Source organism: Halictus rubicundus, chromosome 16 (genome assembly GCF_050948215.1).
Source record: "Halictus rubicundus isolate RS-2024b chromosome 16, iyHalRubi1_principal, whole genome shotgun sequence".
Taxonomy (NCBI): Eukaryota; Metazoa; Arthropoda; class Insecta; order Hymenoptera; family Halictidae; genus Halictus; species Halictus rubicundus.
Window position 1 is genome coordinate 2,039,422 of NC_135164.1, and position 18,895 is coordinate 2,058,316.

General features: G+C 31.9%; 8 protein-coding genes across 22 annotated transcripts; 2 read left to right on the forward strand and 6 right to left on the reverse strand.

Annotated features, from left to right (window-relative positions):
- The first annotated feature begins 25 nt into the window (after positions 1-25).
- Positions 26-1,893, forward strand: Vito (nucleolar protein viriato). Its single transcript, XM_076801850.1, has 4 exons — positions 26-159; positions 716-1,154; positions 1,234-1,339; positions 1,399-1,893. The coding sequence occupies exons 2-4, from the start codon at positions 1,045-1,047 to the stop codon at positions 1,891-1,893; spliced, it is 711 nt and encodes a 236-aa protein (XP_076657965.1). The 5' UTR covers positions 26-159; positions 716-1,044.
- A 66-nt stretch (positions 1,894-1,959) lies between these two features.
- Nthl1 (Nth-like DNA glycosylase 1) lies at positions 1,960-3,849 on the reverse strand. The gene is made up of 2 exons (XM_076801843.1): positions 2,544-3,849; positions 1,960-2,367 (listed from the first exon to the last, which is right to left on the reverse strand). The coding sequence occupies exons 1-2, from the start codon at positions 3,138-3,140 to the stop codon at positions 1,960-1,962; spliced, it is 1,005 nt and encodes a 334-aa protein (XP_076657958.1). The 5' UTR covers positions 3,141-3,849.
- Positions 3,850-3,981: 132 nt separating this feature from the next.
- LOC143362045 (uncharacterized) lies at positions 3,982-7,276 on the reverse strand. Of its 5 annotated transcripts, XM_076801845.1 has the most exons (5): positions 7,151-7,276; positions 6,927-7,083; positions 6,083-6,336; positions 5,308-5,499; positions 3,982-5,184 (listed from the first exon to the last, which is right to left on the reverse strand). In XM_076801845.1, exons 2-5 carry the CDS (start codon positions 6,994-6,996, stop codon positions 4,951-4,953), a joined length of 750 nt encoding a protein of 249 aa, XP_076657960.1. In that variant the 5' UTR covers positions 6,997-7,083; positions 7,151-7,276; the 3' UTR covers positions 3,982-4,950. The 5 variants fall into 5 exon arrangements, with proteins under 5 accessions (XP_076657960.1, XP_076657961.1, XP_076657963.1 ...); XM_076801846.1 differs by lacking the exon at positions 7,151-7,276 and having other exon boundaries at positions 3,982-5,130; positions 6,927-7,141; XM_076801848.1 differs by lacking the exon at positions 7,151-7,276 and having other exon boundaries at positions 6,083-6,339; positions 6,927-7,059.
- Positions 7,277-7,576: 300 nt separating this feature from the next.
- On the reverse strand, positions 7,577-10,393 carry LOC143362040 (uncharacterized). 6 transcript variants are annotated; one of them, XM_076801832.1, is made up of 4 exons: positions 10,052-10,393; positions 9,872-9,927; positions 9,610-9,670; positions 7,577-9,446 (listed from the first exon to the last, which is right to left on the reverse strand). In XM_076801832.1, the coding sequence occupies exons 3-4, from the start codon at positions 9,617-9,619 to the stop codon at positions 7,582-7,584; spliced, it is 1,875 nt and encodes a 624-aa protein (XP_076657947.1). In that variant the 5' UTR covers positions 9,620-9,670; positions 9,872-9,927; positions 10,052-10,393; the 3' UTR covers positions 7,577-7,581. The 6 variants fall into 6 exon arrangements, with proteins under 6 accessions (XP_076657947.1, XP_076657946.1, XP_076657949.1 ...); XM_076801831.1 differs by lacking the exon at positions 9,872-9,927; XM_076801834.1 differs by lacking the exon at positions 9,872-9,927 and having other exon boundaries at positions 9,610-9,665; positions 10,048-10,393.
- A 134-nt stretch (positions 10,394-10,527) lies between these two features.
- On the reverse strand, positions 10,528-15,210 carry LOC143362042 (lysophosphatidylserine lipase ABHD12). 4 transcript variants are annotated; one of them, XM_076801841.1, is made up of 10 exons: positions 14,885-15,210; positions 13,181-13,404; positions 12,785-12,903; positions 12,569-12,674; positions 12,299-12,498; positions 11,936-12,071; positions 11,737-11,854; positions 11,484-11,645; positions 11,289-11,416; positions 10,528-11,205 (listed from the first exon to the last, which is right to left on the reverse strand). In XM_076801841.1, exons 2-10 carry the CDS (start codon positions 13,192-13,194, stop codon positions 11,166-11,168), a joined length of 1,023 nt encoding a protein of 340 aa, XP_076657956.1. In that variant the 5' UTR covers positions 13,195-13,404; positions 14,885-15,210; the 3' UTR covers positions 10,528-11,165. The 4 variants fall into 4 exon arrangements, with proteins under 4 accessions (XP_076657956.1, XP_076657955.1, XP_076657954.1 ...); XM_076801840.1 differs by lacking the exon at positions 13,181-13,404; XM_076801839.1 differs by lacking the exons at positions 13,181-13,404; positions 14,885-15,210 and adding an exon at positions 13,999-14,133.
- Positions 13,986-16,541, forward strand: LOC143362048 (U6 snRNA-associated Sm-like protein LSm6). Of its 3 annotated transcripts, XM_076801853.1 has the most exons (4): positions 14,070-14,121; positions 14,254-14,329; positions 16,137-16,227; positions 16,285-16,541. In XM_076801853.1, exons 3-4 carry the CDS (start codon positions 16,137-16,139, stop codon positions 16,431-16,433), a joined length of 240 nt encoding a protein of 79 aa, XP_076657968.1. In that variant the 5' UTR covers positions 14,070-14,121; positions 14,254-14,329; the 3' UTR covers positions 16,434-16,541. The 3 variants fall into 3 exon arrangements, with proteins under 3 accessions (XP_076657966.1, XP_076657968.1, XP_076657967.1); XM_076801851.1 differs by lacking the exon at positions 14,254-14,329 and having other exon boundaries at positions 13,986-14,121; XM_076801852.1 differs by lacking the exons at positions 14,070-14,121; positions 14,254-14,329 and adding an exon at positions 15,850-16,029.
- LOC143362044 (TIMELESS-interacting protein) lies at positions 16,449-17,566 on the reverse strand. The gene has a single exon (XM_076801844.1). It carries the CDS (start codon positions 17,564-17,566, stop codon positions 16,634-16,636), a length of 933 nt encoding a protein of 310 aa, XP_076657959.1. The 3' UTR covers positions 16,449-16,633.
- Positions 17,567-17,912: 346 nt separating this feature from the next.
- Positions 17,913-18,334, reverse strand: LOC143362049 (uncharacterized). The gene has a single exon (XM_076801855.1). It carries the CDS (start codon positions 18,154-18,156, stop codon positions 17,920-17,922), a length of 237 nt encoding a protein of 78 aa, XP_076657970.1. The 5' UTR covers positions 18,157-18,334; the 3' UTR covers positions 17,913-17,919.
- Between the last annotated feature and the right edge of the window lie 561 nt (positions 18,335-18,895).

The window sequence follows — 18,895 nt, forward strand, 5'->3', positions numbered from 1 at the left end:
ATCTCCCGCAGATATTTTCGTACCTAAAATTACGAGAACCGCGAGTTATGTCAAATCAACTATCACGATACCGCCCGAACCACAATGCTGAAAGTACAAGTGAATTCTCGTCGGTTACTGCCGTTCAGGAAGCCGAAGAATTAAACCACAATTATCCACGTAAAGAATAAACGTTTATATATCATGTGTACATCAGCATTCCGGCATTTTTCGGAGTCTGGAAGTTTTAAATATTACAGAGTGCAGCACGTGTTATTTATAGAGTATGATGATGTCTCTAATTGTGTTTTGAACAATTTTCTTATTATTATCAATTTAATGAACCAGGTGAACACTTGCGGCATAATATGTATAATATATCCTTGAAACTGCCGCTTCTTATCTGTATTATTCCTTATTCTTTATTTATATTCAATATTAGGTTGCGAAGTTTGTACGACTATTTTTATTATTACCTGATAACTTCTTTTGGTTAGCAGAATCTAAAGTATTTACAACCTACACCGTAAAATAGTTATTTTGTATGGTCTTACTTCATCGCATATATAAATAACAAATTTTACTATAAAGGAAAACTAAAGAATGCTTTTGCAAACAATGTTCACAACTAAGTAGAGACACTCGATAGATTATTTGAACTTTACACGAGCACCCTCTGCTACAATGTTTTACTACTAAATTATGGTGAGGTTTTCAAATTTCTATTTATTTTCAGAAATCGTTATTGATCGATTGCTTCTATGTAATTGTTCCGAATGAATTAAGCAAATATTTTATTATTCACATCCTTAAAAATGTATTCTCAAGATTCAAATATAAAAAAATATAATCAATGATATCGATATTATATTTTATTTCCTACCACTATTCTCAAAAATTCTCTAATGAATTTTATGGAAGCCATTTTGACTGGACCACAAAATGTTCTGTGACTAGAGGAGAGACCTTTTTAAAAAATGATATCAGTGATTTCTGGTGTCATAACTCGTGAAGCTATTTAGCGACTCCAAACTTTGTCGTGCAGACCTAACCTAAATTGCAACCATGGTGTTACACGCAAAAATGCAACCAAAATTACTCAACGTAAATAGAATTCCTAGTCAGCCAAAGAAACGTAGAAAAATTACCCTTGTATTTGACGAAAAGAAAAGACGGTAATTATACTAAGCTAAATTAATGAAATAATAAATATAGGTTACAAACACTGTGAACATTCAACACTTCCGAATACAGAGAATTTTTGACAGGATTCCATAAAAGAAAAGTGCAACGGCAGAAGAAAGCTCAAGAGGAATTGCAACAACAGTTGAAAGAGGAACGAAAAAAAATTAAACAGGAAGTAAGTATTTGTACAGCCACATCCCCTTAATATGACAATAATATACATCGTTTTTGTAGGCACGAGAACGTTATAAAAATTTAGTGTCCAGCAGAGACATTCCGGAAATTCAACAATTATTGTCTCAACAAGAATACGAAACAGAAGGACATACTGTTAGCATTCTAGAGCTAAACGTTGCGGATCTTGCAGAAAAAGATGCGTTTATCGGTGAAAATGAAGGTCCTAATGAAGAAAAAGACGAAGAAGAAGAAGAGGAGGAGAATAATCAAAATTCAGAAAACAACGAAGAAATCGTAGGAATGACATTAAACAAAAAGAAAGAAGTTAAACACTTGAAACCTAAGTCAAAAGATAAAACAATTGGTACTAGGAAAGATATCAAACGAGAGATTAAGAAAGCTGCATTGAAGCACGTACAAAAGAGTAAAGCATTTCAACAAAAACAGAAGTTAGAACGCAACAAGAATAAAAAGGAAAGTATGAGAAAATTGAAAAGAGTACAGAAAGCTCAGAAGCGTAGTGGAAAATTTAAGAAAAAGTTGAATCGCTGAAGATTTTTTATTTCAATTTCTTAATACTGTAAATAAATATACTTTGTAATAAATATTTCCAAAAAATTAAGTCTCCTTTTTCTTTTCACGTTTTGTGGAAGACGGACATATATCTTTATTAAGGCATTCAGAGCATTTCGGAAATCTGGGTAAACAAATTTCCTGTCCGAAACCAACAAGCAAATGATTTACCTCCTTCCATAGCTCTTTTGGAAGCCATTTCTCCAATGCGATCCTGGTTTCTTCTGGAGTTTTTGTTGGTTTCTCTGCCCACTTTAATCTGTTGGTAATACGATGCACGTGTGTGTCTACACCAATGCCAGATACATGTCCCCATGCAATTTGCATGCAAATATGAGCCATTTTTGGTCCTACACCAGGTAAATCGCATAATTCTTTCACTGTGCCAGGAATATCACCTCCATACTTATCTATCAAGATCTTGGATGTCTTCTTAATATATTCCACTTTTCTCTAAAACACATTGTTATATATTAAATAAGCATTTTATACAGTACTCATTCTATTAGGTCAGTGCACGATTCCTTGTCCATATTTTAATACAAAATCAGGCATAAATTTCTGCATTGACCTAATATACGTATGTATAGGAACAATTTTTAGATTTATTAAGTTGCAAGAAATTATACCTTATAAAATCCAACAGGATATATAAGTTTCCCAAGAACCTCGTCAGGAGTATTTGTTAATACTTCTGGTGAACATCCATAGGTGTTCAATCTTTGCATAGCTGCGTGAGTAACTTGATCTTTAGTCTGGCTGCTGAGCATCAGTGCGATTAATGATTGATACCTAGAGAGTTTCGCAGGAGCTTTCGGGTCTGCACATTTGTGACAACCCATTTCGTCCACTGGTGCTGTTTCGTATTTGCGCATTTCCTTAATGTTCTCTAAAATAGTTTCCCAGTTTGCTGGCATCCATTTGTTTTCATTCGCCGTGATCTCCTCTTTCACAATTTCATTTTTTAAATTTTCAGTTTTCACATCCTGATTTTTTAGTTGATCTTCACTCTCTGTTTCTTCGTATTTTATTATTACCGGTGTACGCTTTTTCTTCGCAGTTTTTCGCGACAATGTAATGTTTTCTTCATTATCAAAATACTTCGAAGTTGTATTCGATGCATCTTCGTTACCGGCTTTATTTCCGGATCGTAAAGATCTCGTTGATGCAAGCGTATTAAGTTTCAACTTTTTACTCATTTTCGAAAGAGTACAACGCAATAGCATACAAACGAAATTACTATTTAAATCAACAGATATTGATAACAATATTTATAAATTAATTATGTACAGTCATGCTTGCAAGACAACCTAACCTTCTACACTGTTTTCAAAAAACTTCAAATTTGAATCGTGAGAAACCGCACATGCGCACGGTTAATGTTAAAATTGACGAATCAACGCGCATTATTCAAATTTTGTATGATTAATGTCTAATGCCTAATTCTTACGTAAGATCTTTCTCACTAAATTAGTACAGAACTAAGATATTTACATTAAATGAATAAAAATCAATAAAAGGAATACATCGGATTGAAAATATTCTTTTCAATTATTTATTTTTCTTATATAAGGAGAATACTTACACAAATAATTGCATAAATTATATGTATAACTTCTACAGATTGGATTTTACATAAATTGTTGGAAAAGTAATAACATATACATATTCATTCTATGATAGCATTGAATCCAGATAAAGTTTTCAGAAGTTTGTTTGACCATCTCCAAAGTATACTGATTCATAAATTCTTATGAACAATTAAAACACTTCGACTTCGAGTCGCAAAAGGCTTCGGTAAACTGGTTACAGTTAAACTTATAAATTATTAAGATAAATTATATCGATACTTATGAATAATTATATTTTATACATATGAGAAAAATTGGTCTTTCGTCGTAAATGTAATTTTAATACAAAGTAAAATTATATCACATATAAATAAAAAATTTTGCACTTAGAAATACTTCGATAATCTTTCCAGATTGTGTGTAGATTATCTTATATATACACAGTATGACCCAGTCTCAATATTAATATGAAAAATCAGTAAAATTAACTCCAAAACTCCATTAAAGGATAAAATATTGTATTATAAAAAATTTACTTGTTATTATAATATACATACGTGCTAATTAAACTGTATGTAATTCGATTTGTTAATTACAAATAACACAAGTACAAAACCAGTAAAGCAATATAACAAAAATTGTGCAGTGCTTTCCCTTCACTAGCCCATATCGCACTCTTTTTTGACTTAATTTCAGAAGATAGGATTGCTTTATGCCGTAATTTATGTAAGTTACTCTTATTATATGTATACATATCCGTTTACTTTGTAAATATCGCTCATTCTTTATCATATACATACAGATGAGCAAATATTTTGTTATGTATATTGTCAGTCACACTTAATGCTGCCATTACATTCAATTTAGACAGAATAAAATATTATTTATTTATACATGCATTCTTAAATGGTCTTTCTCAAAGACTGGTACTTTACAACTATAACTTACTACCACACCAAACTGATTGGTATTGCTATTATTACTAATCATGCTATGCATTTAAACAATAACGAAAAGAACTTTCTGGAAAATACATTTGAAACCATTTCGTTTGAATGTTTATAGCATCTGGATCCAATGCTTATCTAACATATCACCAATGATAATGGACGGAGTGGAGAAATGCATAGGTAAACGGAAATAGATAAAATTTTAAGTAACAGAAGTATGGACATAGAAACCTTACATTAGTACTTGTGCTGATACTCTATAAAAACAAAACTTTTTACATTTTTTTTCATTGAACAAGCAAACGAAAAGTGTTTGTATAAGTTTAAAGAACTAATGTCAAAATAGCTACCAAAAAAAGTCGAAAAGGAGTAAATGTTTTGTTCACGAGAAAGTCAAGTAAATGGCAAACTGGTAAAGACTGCGATTCCAATTGATTCACATAAAAATTAAAGATTCGTAAACAGTGTCCACGTCATGTGTTCTTACTACACATTGATGCAGTTAACCTTTGTACTCAACCTGGAATCTGATTAGCAATAGTATTAGGGCCGATAGAAACAGTTGGAGGAATCGTAGAGTCCTGCATTAGAGTGCGTGTCTCTTCTTCCTGATCGGAAAGCGGTATTGCTGGAGTGTCGTGTGAAGACTGCTTCAGCTTTAGTTGGCTCGGCAACTCCGTAAGTACTGGCCCGTACTGCGAAGTGGAACCCACCAGCAAGTCAGTCGATGGATTCAAACCGCCCAACATCTTTCCTCATAGCAACGCGTATATAAGATAAAGAAACGAACGTTCCAACCAGAGCATGCATCGCTTCCGGTAAATAAAACAAAACTCAAAACATAAAATGTACTTGAAAAATGTTATGCCTACCTGACCACTGCTCCCGACCATTTCACTTCTTGGAGACTGCTCACGACGGAAGAAACGAAGCCAAGCCCAGGCAAGACCGAACAACACTCCTATCAGCATTATACCAGCACCTAATGCTATGGAACTTGTCGAAGCATCTTCGATGTGTTCTTCTACGTTTGTTTTAGATGTTGGATGGTCATCCACCTTCATCTACAATTGTATCTTAATTTATATCCTACATATGATTAACAAGGAATACAGAAATACAGAAACTACAGACGAAAGCAACTAATTAAAATGAAGCTGTTTCGGAGAATGTTTTAACAGGTCAAATGAACGTTGTACATAAATGATTGTTCTATACATTTAGGTTTATTATCTAAATTACTCCAACAGATCTTAACTAGAAAATAAATCAACAATCTTTATTTTCTAGTTTATTACCTTAGTTGTTCTTCGTGCTTGCTTCATTTGCAAAAGCATAAACAATGATCAGACATTTAAAAAAAATATACATGGTAATTCCCTAAAATGGTATTCATTCCCTAGGATTAAATTGCTAATAAAAAAGACCTGTTACAAAGATGTAAAGGTAAATAAATTCTATAACTCGCAAGAAGACTCCGCAAACAATTTTATTTCTCTATTGTACTAATTTGGGAACTTTTCGAACGTACTGTGTACTTAAAATATGAAATGTGAAGTTGTCAAAGAATAATAAGGATAGATGTTGACGTACACAAGAAGCAAGACGTATCTGTATTGAAAGGTTAATAAACAATGTTGAAGTTACCTCTGTCTTATTTTCCTGTGGCGTGTCATCTGATACTAAACAGATCAGCATGGTAGTCAAACCAGCAGCGGTAAATGATAAAGCAACTGAAAGCAATACCCATTCGAACCATTTTCTGGAACTGAGTTTGTGCCGGGATATGATCCTCCAGAAACTACTTCTGAACCCGCCGCCTCCTCCAGCACCGTCACCACCACTGCCATACGTGTAACCCACTGTTGTGGGTTGATAAACAGCCCCGCTGTCTGGCATGTCTTCTTGTGGAATCATAGGAAAAAACGTCATTCTTTCTTGTGCCCAACAAAGGGCACTTTACACGCTCACAGAAAGTTCTCTCGAAACTGCCGATCAAGATTCGGCAAAAATTGGTGTCGCTCAACAGAACACAAACAACGATTGATACCCCGCAAATACCGTCAAATTCAGTAAATGTTTATAATTATTGCCAGGTTACTATTGTATACACGCTGACCTTAATTTCCACGACGTTATCGTTATATATAAGTGTATATTCGCAATGCAGATTCAACCCGAATACAGTGATGAGATATGGGACGGATTTTTTTGCGCGCATGCGCAGCGAGTTTAGTATCAGTAAAGTGAATGTTTGGATAAATTTGGGTACCTTGATCACCCTGCATAGTTTTGCAAAAATTGTTACGATTTGATTGTGAAAAATGAATATTTAACATGTGTATGTGTGTATATACATATAATATACAGATATATAATAACTGTGAACATGTGATACACACTTTTCCTTTATTTTGGGGATAGCGAAGCACAGGGAGCTAAAATAACTTTCTGCAAAATATATAATAAAAAAATACAATAGTTTACCAACATTTGCTGCTGGGATAAAGGAAACTGCCTACTACTGTACACACACTATTTTGTTGATACGACTCGAGCATTCTCTAGTGAAACGTATTGTCACTATAAATACCTGTGGCGGGCATTTCAAAATTAGTACCAACGTTGTTCTCATTTTTCTCTAAATTCTATGTTAGAAACGAAGAGTTTATAATACAAAAGTAAATACAATTTATTTATAAAATAAATACATACTCATACGCATTTTTTATTTTACAAAAATTATTTGTCGTCAGTTGAATAACATATTTTATTGGAAAAGTACAAAATATTCTGTAAGCTGTCCGACACACCAACTTTTCAACTTTGCAAAGTATTGTCACTATAATTACTAGTATCGTGTTGAATGATCAACTATATCAATTTTTTCAATTTGTACTTAATGGATTGCACATTTTTTGTTATACGAAGAACTGAAAATGTTTGGAATCTCGCTCTGTGAAATAAACCTTCTCCCTCTCTCTCTAGATTTTTTAAGTATTGTACTTCATCCCCTTCTTCGTGAAACCATAGATTATACAGCCTTTCAAATGCTTTTAGAGCGTTACTTCCCGCTTTGTTTAAGATGCTGGACATACTTGGTAAATTTATTTCGTTTTCTGCCGACCACGCTTTTAGTAAATCTTTTAAGTGTCCTTATCTTCCATTTTCTGGAAACTCGATCTATTATTTCTTATGTCGTCTAAAAGCCTTTCCATGATTTCCCTTGTAATGCAGTCAAATTCATGGGACTCTATCCAACGCAACATTAGTTCACATAATTCTTCATAGTTATACGGAACATTATCATTTCTTTCGATTTCATCTCTAATAATACTATTCAAGCTTTTCTCACTAGTCTGGTCAACCGCAAATATTAACGTCTTTAAAAATTTTTTTTTCACCTCTTTTTCACTCTCATCAGAAAATCTCCCTTCGTCTTTTTCTTTTTGCAAAGAAGGAGGCAGTTGTAGAAGATCTAAAAGCTTTTCCTGTGTTTTTTCGTCTTTTGAAAATTGATAAAGCCCATTCTTATTTATACACGAACAATCTCTTAAAATTTTGTACCTTTTCTTTTGAATATCTATAGTATTGAACTTTAAAGGATAAAAGTCTTTGGATTGACCTTTTTTCAGTTCTTTGTCGTTTGTGAGATCCAAGTCTGTGTTAGTATAGATAATAAAATATCTTATATTCTTTGTCGATTCTTTGATGAAAAGAGAGAAATGTCTGTTAATAGAAAAAGCACTTTTTTTCTCCAGTCGTTTGATAGGAAATAACAGACTATAACCGATTCTACTATTTGTAGCATGAGTCTTTACATAAGTGATTCTACCTCTGTAATCCACAGTGATATCATTAGATGTATCATCGCTTTTTTCTTCAAAATTTATGGATAACATGCTTTTATGTAAATACATGGCATGTAAGAAGAACATTAATACATTGGCTTCGTATGTAATCACAGAGACAGGGAAATCAAGTTTCTTATGCATTGATGGGACCATTAAATCTTGTAATACTCTATTTTGTAAATCTGTGTAATTGTCTAGAATTTTACTGTTTTTTTCTAGCTCCCTTTTAACGATACTGTTCAGTTCTTTTCTGTCAGGCTGATTTACTGCAAATACTAATTTCTCAAAAAATGTCTTTTTTATTTCTTTTTCAAATTCCTGAGAAAGTTTCCTTTCTTGCATTGCTTTATATATAACAGGTGAAAATTCCAAACGATTCAAAAGTTCTTCCATCGATGTTTTATCTCGAGAAAACTGATAAAAGTCGCGCCCTTGTGCATTATCATTTGTAAACAGAAAATCTTTTAAAATATCACATTCTTTCATGTCTATGCTATCGAGTTTAAAATCATAAAAATTTTTAAATCGTCCTTTTTTCAATTTTTTATCTTTTGTAAGATCCAAGCCTGAATTAGTATAAATGACAAGATATTTTATATCATTCGATAAATTACATGACTTAGAAATGACATGTTTAACATAACTATCGAAATAATCATTTAAGGAAACAGATCGTTTGTCCTTACCAAATAGTCTACTATAACTAAGAGCATTATTTGTATAATATCTATCTACACTTTCTACTTGTACATAAACAGATTTATTGTTGCAGCATAGAAAAATATTATTAAATTTATCTATGTCATAGTTTCCATATGATAGTGACATTAAAGGATATTTCTCCTTATACACATACTTTCTAAGTAAGCAAAGAATCGACAAATCTAATTGATGCATGAATTTAATTAAAGTATGAGAAACATTACTCCCATATTCACTAGTAACAGAAGAATTATGTGATAAATTAGATAGAGTCATAGTCAAATCCGAATTATTGCACAATTTCTTTGATATAGAATTATCTGTCTGTGCAATGGAACATTTCCTTTTTCCAAAGATAATATTGGTTTCAAGTTTTTCTTCAGAATTCCTTGAATCATTATTCTGTTTGGTTGCCATAGTTTTAGCATCTTTGACTTGCTCCAGAGACTCTGTACCTAACATAAAAGTGATTTATTATTTTAATTAACGCTTTAGTTTAAGTGTAATTTAATAAACATTTAACAATCATTGCCCACATGTTACAGCTTTTACTATTACGTAAATATTGTCATGCACTGAGTGAGCTTGTAGAACATTGATTAATATTTTAAAACTTACTAATTGCCATCTATACGACTTCTTCTATAAAATTAAATCTCCTTTTTTAATCTCTTCTAGCCTGTAGGTTTAAATAATTTTTCTATAAATAACTTGTTGGCTTTATTTACGTAAACATGGTTATTTAATCACTTTATGTTGTAACATATACTAGAATACACTATTTTTAAAAAGGTTACATCAAAAAACATTTGTAAAATGTAGGGTTTTTTAATGAATTCCGATTATAAATAATGCCCCAATTAATCCCCATTCTATTTACATTTATTTCCCTGTGATTTCTCGGTCGAAAAACTCCCGCCAACGGCCGTAGCAAACCTGTTCCATGAAAATTAACCTATAAAGTCTAATTGAACTTCAAATGTATAGCAGAGTTAATGTATAGCAGAATTACTCAACAGCAACAATAGAAATTGGAGTCTTTTCAATGAAATATACATACATACAATATGTAGTCAGTGTGAAACCTGTTGCGTTGTTGTGAGTATGACAGTGTTAGCAGCTCTGGTGTTATATATACAGTAAGAATTCTTGTGCTCTGGTTGGCTGACAATTCACAATGTTGCAGATTGTAGGGGAAACCTTGAAACCAATCACTCTTTCTCATTTTCGAAAGCCTCCACATAGTTTAACTCGTAAACCAATTGACCAATTTCGATGTAATTTTCAACATGAATATATAATTTATATGAATCTACGAAACACATTTTTTTTTAATTTTCGTTACAAGTCCAAACAATAAAATTGTGAAAAGCAATTTTTACTATTTTTTTCGTCATTCAGATTATAATGATTTAAAGCATGCGCTATTGACTGTAAGAGTTATGATGGGATCACTTTAACGGCTAATTAAATATTCATATAATTTATGTTTCCTAATGTATAGTACATACCTATTCATGAAAACAACAAACAATATTGCACAATAGCACCACCATTCGTTGTTTTATTTGTACAAAGAACATGAAGTATACTGGTACAGAAATAATATTTTGAAATACATTATAAATAATATGCACATAATTGTGAATACTTATCCACTTTATTTTATAAAACCTAAAATTGCTGAGTATTCACGGATTTGTAAAGCTGTCACGCTCATTGACGGGTACAAAATAATAAATACTGTTGATGGCCTTAAAATAGCTATCACAGCATAGACTCCATTATCACATAATGTCCTATTCCACAAGAAACATAAAAATCGTTCGTGTTAGCGTTTTTGAACAAAGTTTCATTTGTTATCACTAAAACGAATGTAGTAAAATTTTAACATATTTTATGTGCACTTGAACTGTGATTAATACTGAACAATAGAAATTGTCCAACGAAATTTTAATTTTGTATAAATTTTACAAATTGGTGCATTTAAAGAAAAGTGCAACGTATTTAGAGTATTAAGAATATGACAATTAATGATAAAAACAGAAATATTTTAAGTGTCAAATCACTGTTTTCATTGCAACCTCAAATTATATTATTTATATGCGTCAACTGCTAACGTCTATTGTAAAAATACGTGTATTGTGATATAGTTATTCTCGTCAATACATTATTTAATCAGTCTGATTCTTATATGCCTCGGCTACAAATGATCTGAAAAAGAATTGTATTATCAATAAAATTGTGTTATCGAAACATATTATCAATATTGTAATAGAATTATAATTAGTACTTACCTAACTATATTAGGTAGTTCTTTATATCGACATATGTATTTATGTCCGAGACCGAGCGACGCTTCTATTCGTGTAAATTGAATTTGATTGGTATCGTTGCCATGATAACTTATACCTGCTTTATACAACTGAAAATGCAAATACATTTATAGCTACTTAATCATTACAAAATTTGAATATGAAATGTTTCTATACCTTTTCACCCAAGAAAAATGGTATTACATTATCATCTTCCGCATGCAGAATCATAACTGGACACTGAACATTTTTTATGTGCTTGTCCGATTCGAAACGCAGATGGTTTTCATAAAAAGGTTCCACAATGACCCAATGGAACCATGGTAAATGTTTAAAGATCTTAAAAAGGAAAATGTAATGTATACTTATTTCAATATTATATGGAGTGTCTTACACAACTGGGTCATTTTTGTATTATAGTGTATTATACCTGTGATAACGGATGTTCGCTTAATTCATCCGCAATATTATTAAATGGTGATTCTAGGAACAAACCGGCTGGTTGAATATTTTTTTGTGCTAATAATGCCAACACATGAGTAGAAACACTGTAAGAAGTAAAAAAACTTACGTTTATGTCTTCTTTTTTCTTTTGCAATATTTCTTTAAAACAAATTCAGTATATTTACCCAGTTCCTAGAGAATGGCCCCATACAAATACAGAAGACGAACCATTTACTTTCTTCAACAACCACTCTAGTACAAACTTACTATCTGCTACCACACCTACTTCAGAAAGATCAGCTGGCTCACTATCTCCATACCCTAATTTTATGAAAAAGGAAAGATAAATTTCGAAGTGTTTAAATAAATGTTTAACACTAGGTTTACAGGACGCGTTCTAATATTTTTAATTTACGATTATTCAAAGTATAAAGAGGCATCTATGAGAAATTATTTTTAGAAGGTAATGTAAAATAGTCACTTTTAGTGCTCCGTAAACCTAGTGTTAATAAATAAATGCGTTAATAATCAAAGTATCTTATACATACCTCTATAATCAAAACATATTACATGATAATCTAACAATTGAAAAAGTTTATACAATTCTAAGCGGTGACCACTTGCTCTATTGCCACTATTACCATGCATATAGAGAAAAATTGGTAGCTTGGCATGACTCAACGCATTGTCATAATCATTATCAGTTACAATAGTGGAATCGTTTAATAATGATTGAGGTAGTATTTGCCTGGAAATAATGTATAAATGGATATATAAAGTGAATGCATAAAAATATTAATTTATACATGTTTACTTACCATACTCCTATCTGTATTTCCTGATCGGTATTTAAATAAAAGTTTCTTGTACCTTTCATCCCAACTGACTCTGGCTTTGTTAAGTCTACGTTAAGTGGCCATTGTACTAACATGAATAGAACAATGTAAAAAATTAAGTTAATCATATTTGAAGCAAAACAATCTCATTAAAAAATTCCTTCATTTAACGATGTATATTTGAATCGAAATACTTACGAAAATTTAAAAAGAGTATTTTTCTCTGTATAGTGTAAGAATAATGAAATATAAGAGGCAAAAGCCCAAATATGACAAGGTATGTAATTATTGATGCTTTCATCACCCAAAATAAATATCTGTAATGTAAATTAATCTTATTGTTAATAATTTATAATGAAATTTTGTTAATACTATATAGAAGTAATTAAAAAATTTAATACGTGTAGATACAGAACAATGCTTTGTGTACGTTATAAATTTTTTATTTTAATTTTTAGAGAACAATTTAGTTGTGTTTATCATTGAAACATGCAAGAAAGTTACAAATAGACATAACAACAAAAACACCACAATTTTCGCAACAAACCATTAACTAAATAGCAACGAAGACATAATACATTTCTGAAATTATACCTTCCGAATTTCATAGCAGTTTGATGTACATAAATATTTATTATAATTAAATCAATAATCAATTCGTATACAGATTTGAAACACAGAAACGAAACTTTTGCAAATGAAACAGTTCATATGTTATATTTTGTATGCTTAATAAAATATTTCAAAAATTTGTCTTTATCCTTTTACCATATGCCACCCAAACGTGTTTCAATTCCACTACACATTATGTTTAAGTGCTACAACAGGAAAGATGTAATAAAAAGAGATATAGCCGATATTATCAAACTTGCAAAAAAGTAGAATGCACAATTAACAAAGTAATAAATACAGAAATAAAGAAGGTTTTACAATGGAATGCCTATTACTAATTTACATTTATAGAAAATAGATTTGTGAAATTGTTAGTCAATTTGCTCAATCAACTTAATTAATATACTGTTTATGGGCTACACTTACAAATATTACTTGTTGTTCGTCGAAGTTAGATAGTGCTGTGTTATGTAATGTAAAAGTGTTCGTTAGCATTAGAAAATCTTCTGCACTGGTGATGAGTCATAAAGTGTTGTAATACGTTTATTACTCATTCATTTACAAATAAGGAATACTTGTATGCTCAGTTAACTTGAAATTGCTTTGTTGGAAGTAGTATAATTATTGAATGGAGTTTCCAATTAACACAGTGTGAACTAAGAGTGATTTAAAATGGCCAAGAGTATTAATGACATATGATAAACATAAGTGTAAAGCAGAAAATGAAAAGTGAGGTCATAGATATAAATTTTAAATAAACGAACAAGTGACTGAATCATGAGTACAACAGAGCAACTTACATTCCCGTATACCCAATATCAAGAATGATGAATGGTGCCACTGCCGCTAACAATAGATCAGTAGCCTGCATTTTTGTTAGTGCTACCAAATCTATGGCACCTTTTCTAATTCCTCCTTTTAAGGTAACTTATTTACGTAAAAGTTGTTCGAAGGAACTACTATAGGATAATAATACATAGAAAATAAATATAAATAAATAAAGATTTCACATTATTTGCTACCATAAGAAAGTGTAATTATTTCTTCATATACAGATTGGACTTTGCAGCATATTTTTTCCCAATAGTGAAAAGGTTTCCTATATCATTATGAAATCATTTGGTTATATAAGTAAGTATGATAAGGATGTAAATATTTGTGTATCAAAGTGACTGTTGTTTGTGACAAAAGAAAAACGTAGTTAACGATTAAAATTGACACATATATAATGACTATGTAACATTGATAGTTACCTAAATGTGAAATTTGGCTCCATCGTTTATATTTAAAAATTCTTTAATATCTATGTATATATTTAACAACACAACCTTTTATACAAAGTTTTTAATAATTGCCCGGCAAATAAATGGGCTCACATAAATGGAAACACATACACCAAATAAATGTTTAGCCATTATTTATGTAGAACTTTCAAATTTCGAATTTACGGTAGTAATTACACAACGATTAATCTCGATAACTTTTTAGCAAATCGTTTTGTTGTAATAGCGATTTCACAATTTTAAAATTAGTGGGAATAATTACACTTGATATTTGTATTAGAGGATTAGTTTCATTATTGTAAATTGCTCGTTAAGTTAAAGAATCAAAAGATTAGTAATCGCAAGCAAATAAATGATTTCTATAATACCGAGATTAGAGTATAATTGAATAAAATGGTAGTACCTTTTTTTGAAACGCTTTTTTGGCAGCCAATATACCATAATAGCAGTAATTTAATAGTGTTTACAAGGAAAATAGTATCCCTCGAATGGAAGAATAGAGACACCAATTTATGTAATTACAATTCGACTACAAGCAAAGATCAAATATACAGAATAAAATACTATAAACCGCACAACCGACACACATTAAGTAATGACAAATTTTTGAAACATATAAAATCCCATTTAAACGAACGTTTAAAGAGATTCAAATTTCTTATCGTGTTTATATGTACACAGACTGCTGACAGGGAACGTACTCACGGCCGAAGTGCCCAGAACTATACGTCTATACCTTATATATATCGAACAATTTCACTTTGCGTTGACCTGGACTTGATGCCATCGGCAATGATAAGAAAAGATACTGAAAATTTACTAAGCAATAGACAATCCTTATTACAAGTATTTCAAAGCTATTCTCATTCTACAATGTCAAATTTTATATACAATTAAAATATAGACTGCTCGTTAATTTCTTACATAATTTATAAGTAATATAAAAATGGATAACTTGTACAAATACAAAGTAAACCCTTAATCATAATTGTGCAATTTTTAAAAATTCGATTGCGCCTTTTTTTTAACATTTCCGGTATAGGATCTGAAACTATTTATGTACAAAGTTTTTAACTTCCGTTAGACTATTGTTTATGAGCAAATTGTACGCTATTTGATTGATTCAACTATTTGAACGGTTAACGGTGTGGTTCTACGTTTATATCGTTTAATATTGAATTTTATAAATATTCTTAATTTGTTTAAAATATGGAAACATAATTATTTCTACTCAAATTTAAAAAGTTATCAAATGAAATCGCCATAAGAATGTCCTGTAGCTTTGACATAATTTCAAATTGTTAGCCAATGAAAGCGAAGAACAGAAACTCGTTAGCCAATGAGCGAAGACGAAAATGTTTCTGTACCCTAGCGTATTTCTACATAGTAAGTAGATGGTAGAGAGTGCTTACTTACTGTGTTTGTTAGTCAGCCATTGATTATTGTTTGTAAACATTAAGTAGTAGGATAGTGCTCTAAGTTTTATAAATAAAATACATAGGTTACATGCATCAACATACATGCATACATTAAGTTAATAACTACAAAGTATGACTCGAAACTCTTCAGCAATATATTCTAACCTCACCTATAGATACTTGTTTAAATATAAATATATTTGTAAATAACATTCTGTATGGAATATTAATTTACAGATGAGCCGCAAAGAAGCATTATCTCAGTTTATACAACAAATTCACGGACGCCCGGTTGTTGTAAAATTAAATAGTGGCGTGGATTACAGAGGTGAAACATTTGTTTTTAATATTTTATGCTACGTTATTAATCATTCACATTTTGCAGGTGTTTTAGCTTGTCTCGATGGCTACATGAATATCGCACTTGAGCAAACAGAAGAATATGTAAATGGTCAGTTGAAAGACAAGTATGGCGATGCTTTCATTCGTGGTAATAATGTATTATATATAAGTACACAAAAACGTAGAACCTAAGTAAAAAGAAATGTACAATTTGTATTACGTTTTTATTAATTCCACCTATACAAATTCTTAAGAGAAACTATATTATTTTTGGTAATAAAGTCTTTTTCATTTATTATACTTATTCTTATCTAAATGCTACACTCAATACTTTTATGTATAACAAAATTTCTTCACAACAGCTTCTAGTTCATAAAAGTGACTTCATTATTTTATATTTCGTGATTTTCCTCTTTTTCATTTTCTACTTTGTGCGAATCTTTGATCTTCAGACTTGGAATATCACTCAATATTTGTGCGTTGCTGCAACTGTTTTTGGATTCTGTATCATTACTTTCTCCTAATTTCTTTCTCTTAGCTTCTTCTTCCATAGCTTTCAGTCTTGCTTCCCTTCTTTTAAGAGCTTGTTGTCTGTTCCTTTCTATGCGTTCTTTCACTTCGTCACTTAATTGGGAGGGACCAGCATTTTCCTTCACAGGTTGAGACTGCTGAGAGGCTTTACTATTCGTTTCCGACATTAATTTATCAAACAAAGCATCAGCTGTGGACGTATCAGATGACTGTTGATTAACTTGTTTCTGCTTCTCTATTTGTTCAGCAATTAATAAATCAAACTCATCTATCGGCTCATCTTGTTCCTTCTCGTTATCATCATCTATTATATCCTGACACATCACATTGTCGTCTGGGCTAATCATATCTTCTCTATACTTTGTTATAAACACCTGAAGATCTCTTTTGGAAGCCAGATTCTCTACTCTCTCCAAGAAACTATCAAATTCTAATTTTGGAAACAACCTATGCGCCCAGTGCTCCATTCTTTTCAGAATTCTATCCAGATCTAATTTCTCTTGTCCTTTACCGTGAAATTTAAACCCTTCAAAATATTTTTCGATAGTTTGTATTCCCTTAGGACCTTTCAAACGTTCTGTGTCTAGTTTTGGCACTGTTCTCCACGCTGTAGTTCTTTTAGAAGTTGAAGGGTCCACTCTTCTTGCAGTGTTCTCACCCTGTTCCTCTTCTTCATTCTTGAATCCTACATCTCTGTTCTCAATGTCCTGTTCTGCCCCTGTATCGCGTCTTTCATATTCCGCTATTATATTATCCTGATCATCGTAATCAGAGGTGTTCGATAAAGCTGGCATTTTCAACAAGTGATAAGCCAGCTATTCTCAACATAAACGAGAAGTCAATTCCTTTCTTAATACGTTGATTGCTGTTTTGCGGAATGATTTTGAAATTAATTTTTACACTGATATGGTTACTATTACAATGTAGAAAGAGTAATAAAACCTCGATGTACTGTTGTCAACGTATGAACAGTAAAAAAAAAAAAAGAAATGCTTGCAAACTCTTGACTGTGAGCCTGTACAGGAGAAATTCTTAAACCACGTTTTTCCCTCGCGAACGTGCCTCGATAATTGCACATGTAACGGTAATTTCGGAGTCCAACGGTACGTTAGGTTATGTTTTACGGCAAATGGGTTTGCAATACTACTTAAAATTCGCTATCATCCTGGGAATTGCGATCGAAGCTGTCTTTTTCCATGAACTTGTCGAACTCACCGTTTGACTTGTTCATTCGTTGCAAAAGCGACACCAACAGTTTTTTGTTGAGTCGGTCGGTTTGAGTGATTTCCCGCACAACAGGCCCACTATTCGCATTCGGTGGGCGTTCCGTTGTGTCCAGCTTTTCCAAGGTGTCATTTTGTTCTTTCATCGGTGTGCCTGGCATTTTGATCAATCGATGAAAACGTTACGTCCGAAAATCCGATTAATCTCTCGAAGATTCCGGAGATTCTATGCGATCAGTAATAACAAACTTACGCGCAAGAACAAATATCGTTTCACTTGCTTGCAATGTCGACTGCGCATGCATCCCTGCCTTTCCTCGGCGCCAATTTACAGTTATTTTAAATTATATAATGCCATTTACTTAAAAATTTTAAGATACGCGCTGCTTTTTACCGATTCTACTTTCTGCATATAAACCACGCGAATCCGATGGATCTTTAACTCGATCTTCTCGATTTTGAAAAAGATGTTATTCCTTTTCTAATAATTTGATCCTCTACTGCCTACCAATAGTAGCTAATCTTAGAGGATACACCCTGTACGCATTTTTCGACATAAAATCGTTGTTGAAAAATAAATATTGATAAGAAAGAAAGTCAAGTTTGAAATTTTGCTTCGGACATAAACGACCGAGGTTGGGTGGGTTAACGAAAGATGAACTCGCGTGTACACACAGATTCCTTGATAGACTTCCGCAAATATCATTGTGCACCATTCAGTATTTTTCATTCCATTCTAGACTGAATGCCGAACGGTTTAACAACTCGATTTGCCGAATGTAGAGGCGTACTTCCTCGCCGAAAATTTTTTCAGTTGGTTGTCGGAGGAAAAAACAGTGTTGGTCGACCGGCAATCGTACAGCCAGCCGATCCCCGCTACATGCTTATGAAATAGCGGCA

Coding starts and splice junctions, on each gene's coding strand:
- Vito (XM_076801850.1), top strand. CDS start 1,045: ATGGTGTTACACGCAAAAATGCAACCAAAATTACTCAACGTAAATAGA. Junction 1,155..1,233: donor TTTGACGAAAAGAAAAGACG/GTAATTATACTA, acceptor TTCCGAATACAG/AGAATTTTTGACAGGATTCC. Junction 1,340..1,398: donor GAAAAAAAATTAAACAGGAA/GTAAGTATTTGT, acceptor TCGTTTTTGTAG/GCACGAGAACGTTATAAAAA.
- Nthl1 (XM_076801843.1), bottom strand. CDS start 3,140: ATGCTATTGCGTTGTACTCTTTCGAAAATGAGTAAAAAGTTGAAACTT. Junction 2,368..2,543: donor ATCCTGTTGGATTTTATAAG/GTATAATTTCTT, acceptor AATGTGTTTTAG/AGAAAAGTGGAATATATTAA.
- LOC143362045 (XM_076801845.1), bottom strand. CDS start 6,996: ATGCTCGAGTCGTATCAACAAAATAGTGTGTGTACAGTAGTAGGCAGT. Junction 6,337..6,926: donor CCTTTATCCCAGCAGCAAAT/GTTGGTAAACTA, acceptor TTCCACAAGAAG/ACATGCCAGACAGCGGGGCT. Junction 5,185..5,307: donor TGGTCGGGAGCAGTGGTCAG/GTAGGCATAACA, acceptor CTATGAGGAAAG/ATGTTGGGCGGTTTGAATCC.
- LOC143362048 (XM_076801851.1), top strand. CDS start 14,023: ATGATGAATGGTGCCACTGCCGCTAACAATAGATCAGTAGCCTGCATT. Junction 14,122..16,136: donor TTCTAATTCCTCCTTTTAAG/GTAACTTATTTA, acceptor ATTAATTTACAG/ATGAGCCGCAAAGAAGCATT. Junction 16,228..16,284: donor TAGTGGCGTGGATTACAGAG/GTGAAACATTTG, acceptor CACATTTTGCAG/GTGTTTTAGCTTGTCTCGAT.
- LOC143362042 (XM_076801839.1), bottom strand. CDS start 14,069: ATGCAGGCTACTGATCTATTGTTAGCGGCAGTGGCACCATTCATCATT. Junction 12,904..13,998: donor GATATTGGGTATACGGGAAT/GTAAGTTGCTCT, acceptor TTTACATTACAG/ATATTTATTTTGGGTGATGA. Junction 11,855..11,935: donor GGCCATTCTCTAGGAACTGG/GTAAATATACTG, acceptor TACTTCTTACAG/TGTTTCTACTCATGTGTTGG.
- LOC143362044 (XM_076801844.1), bottom strand. CDS start 17,566: ATGCCAGCTTTATCGAACACCTCTGATTACGATGATCAGGATAATATA.
- LOC143362049 (XM_076801855.1), bottom strand. CDS start 18,156: ATGCCAGGCACACCGATGAAAGAACAAAATGACACCTTGGAAAAGCTG.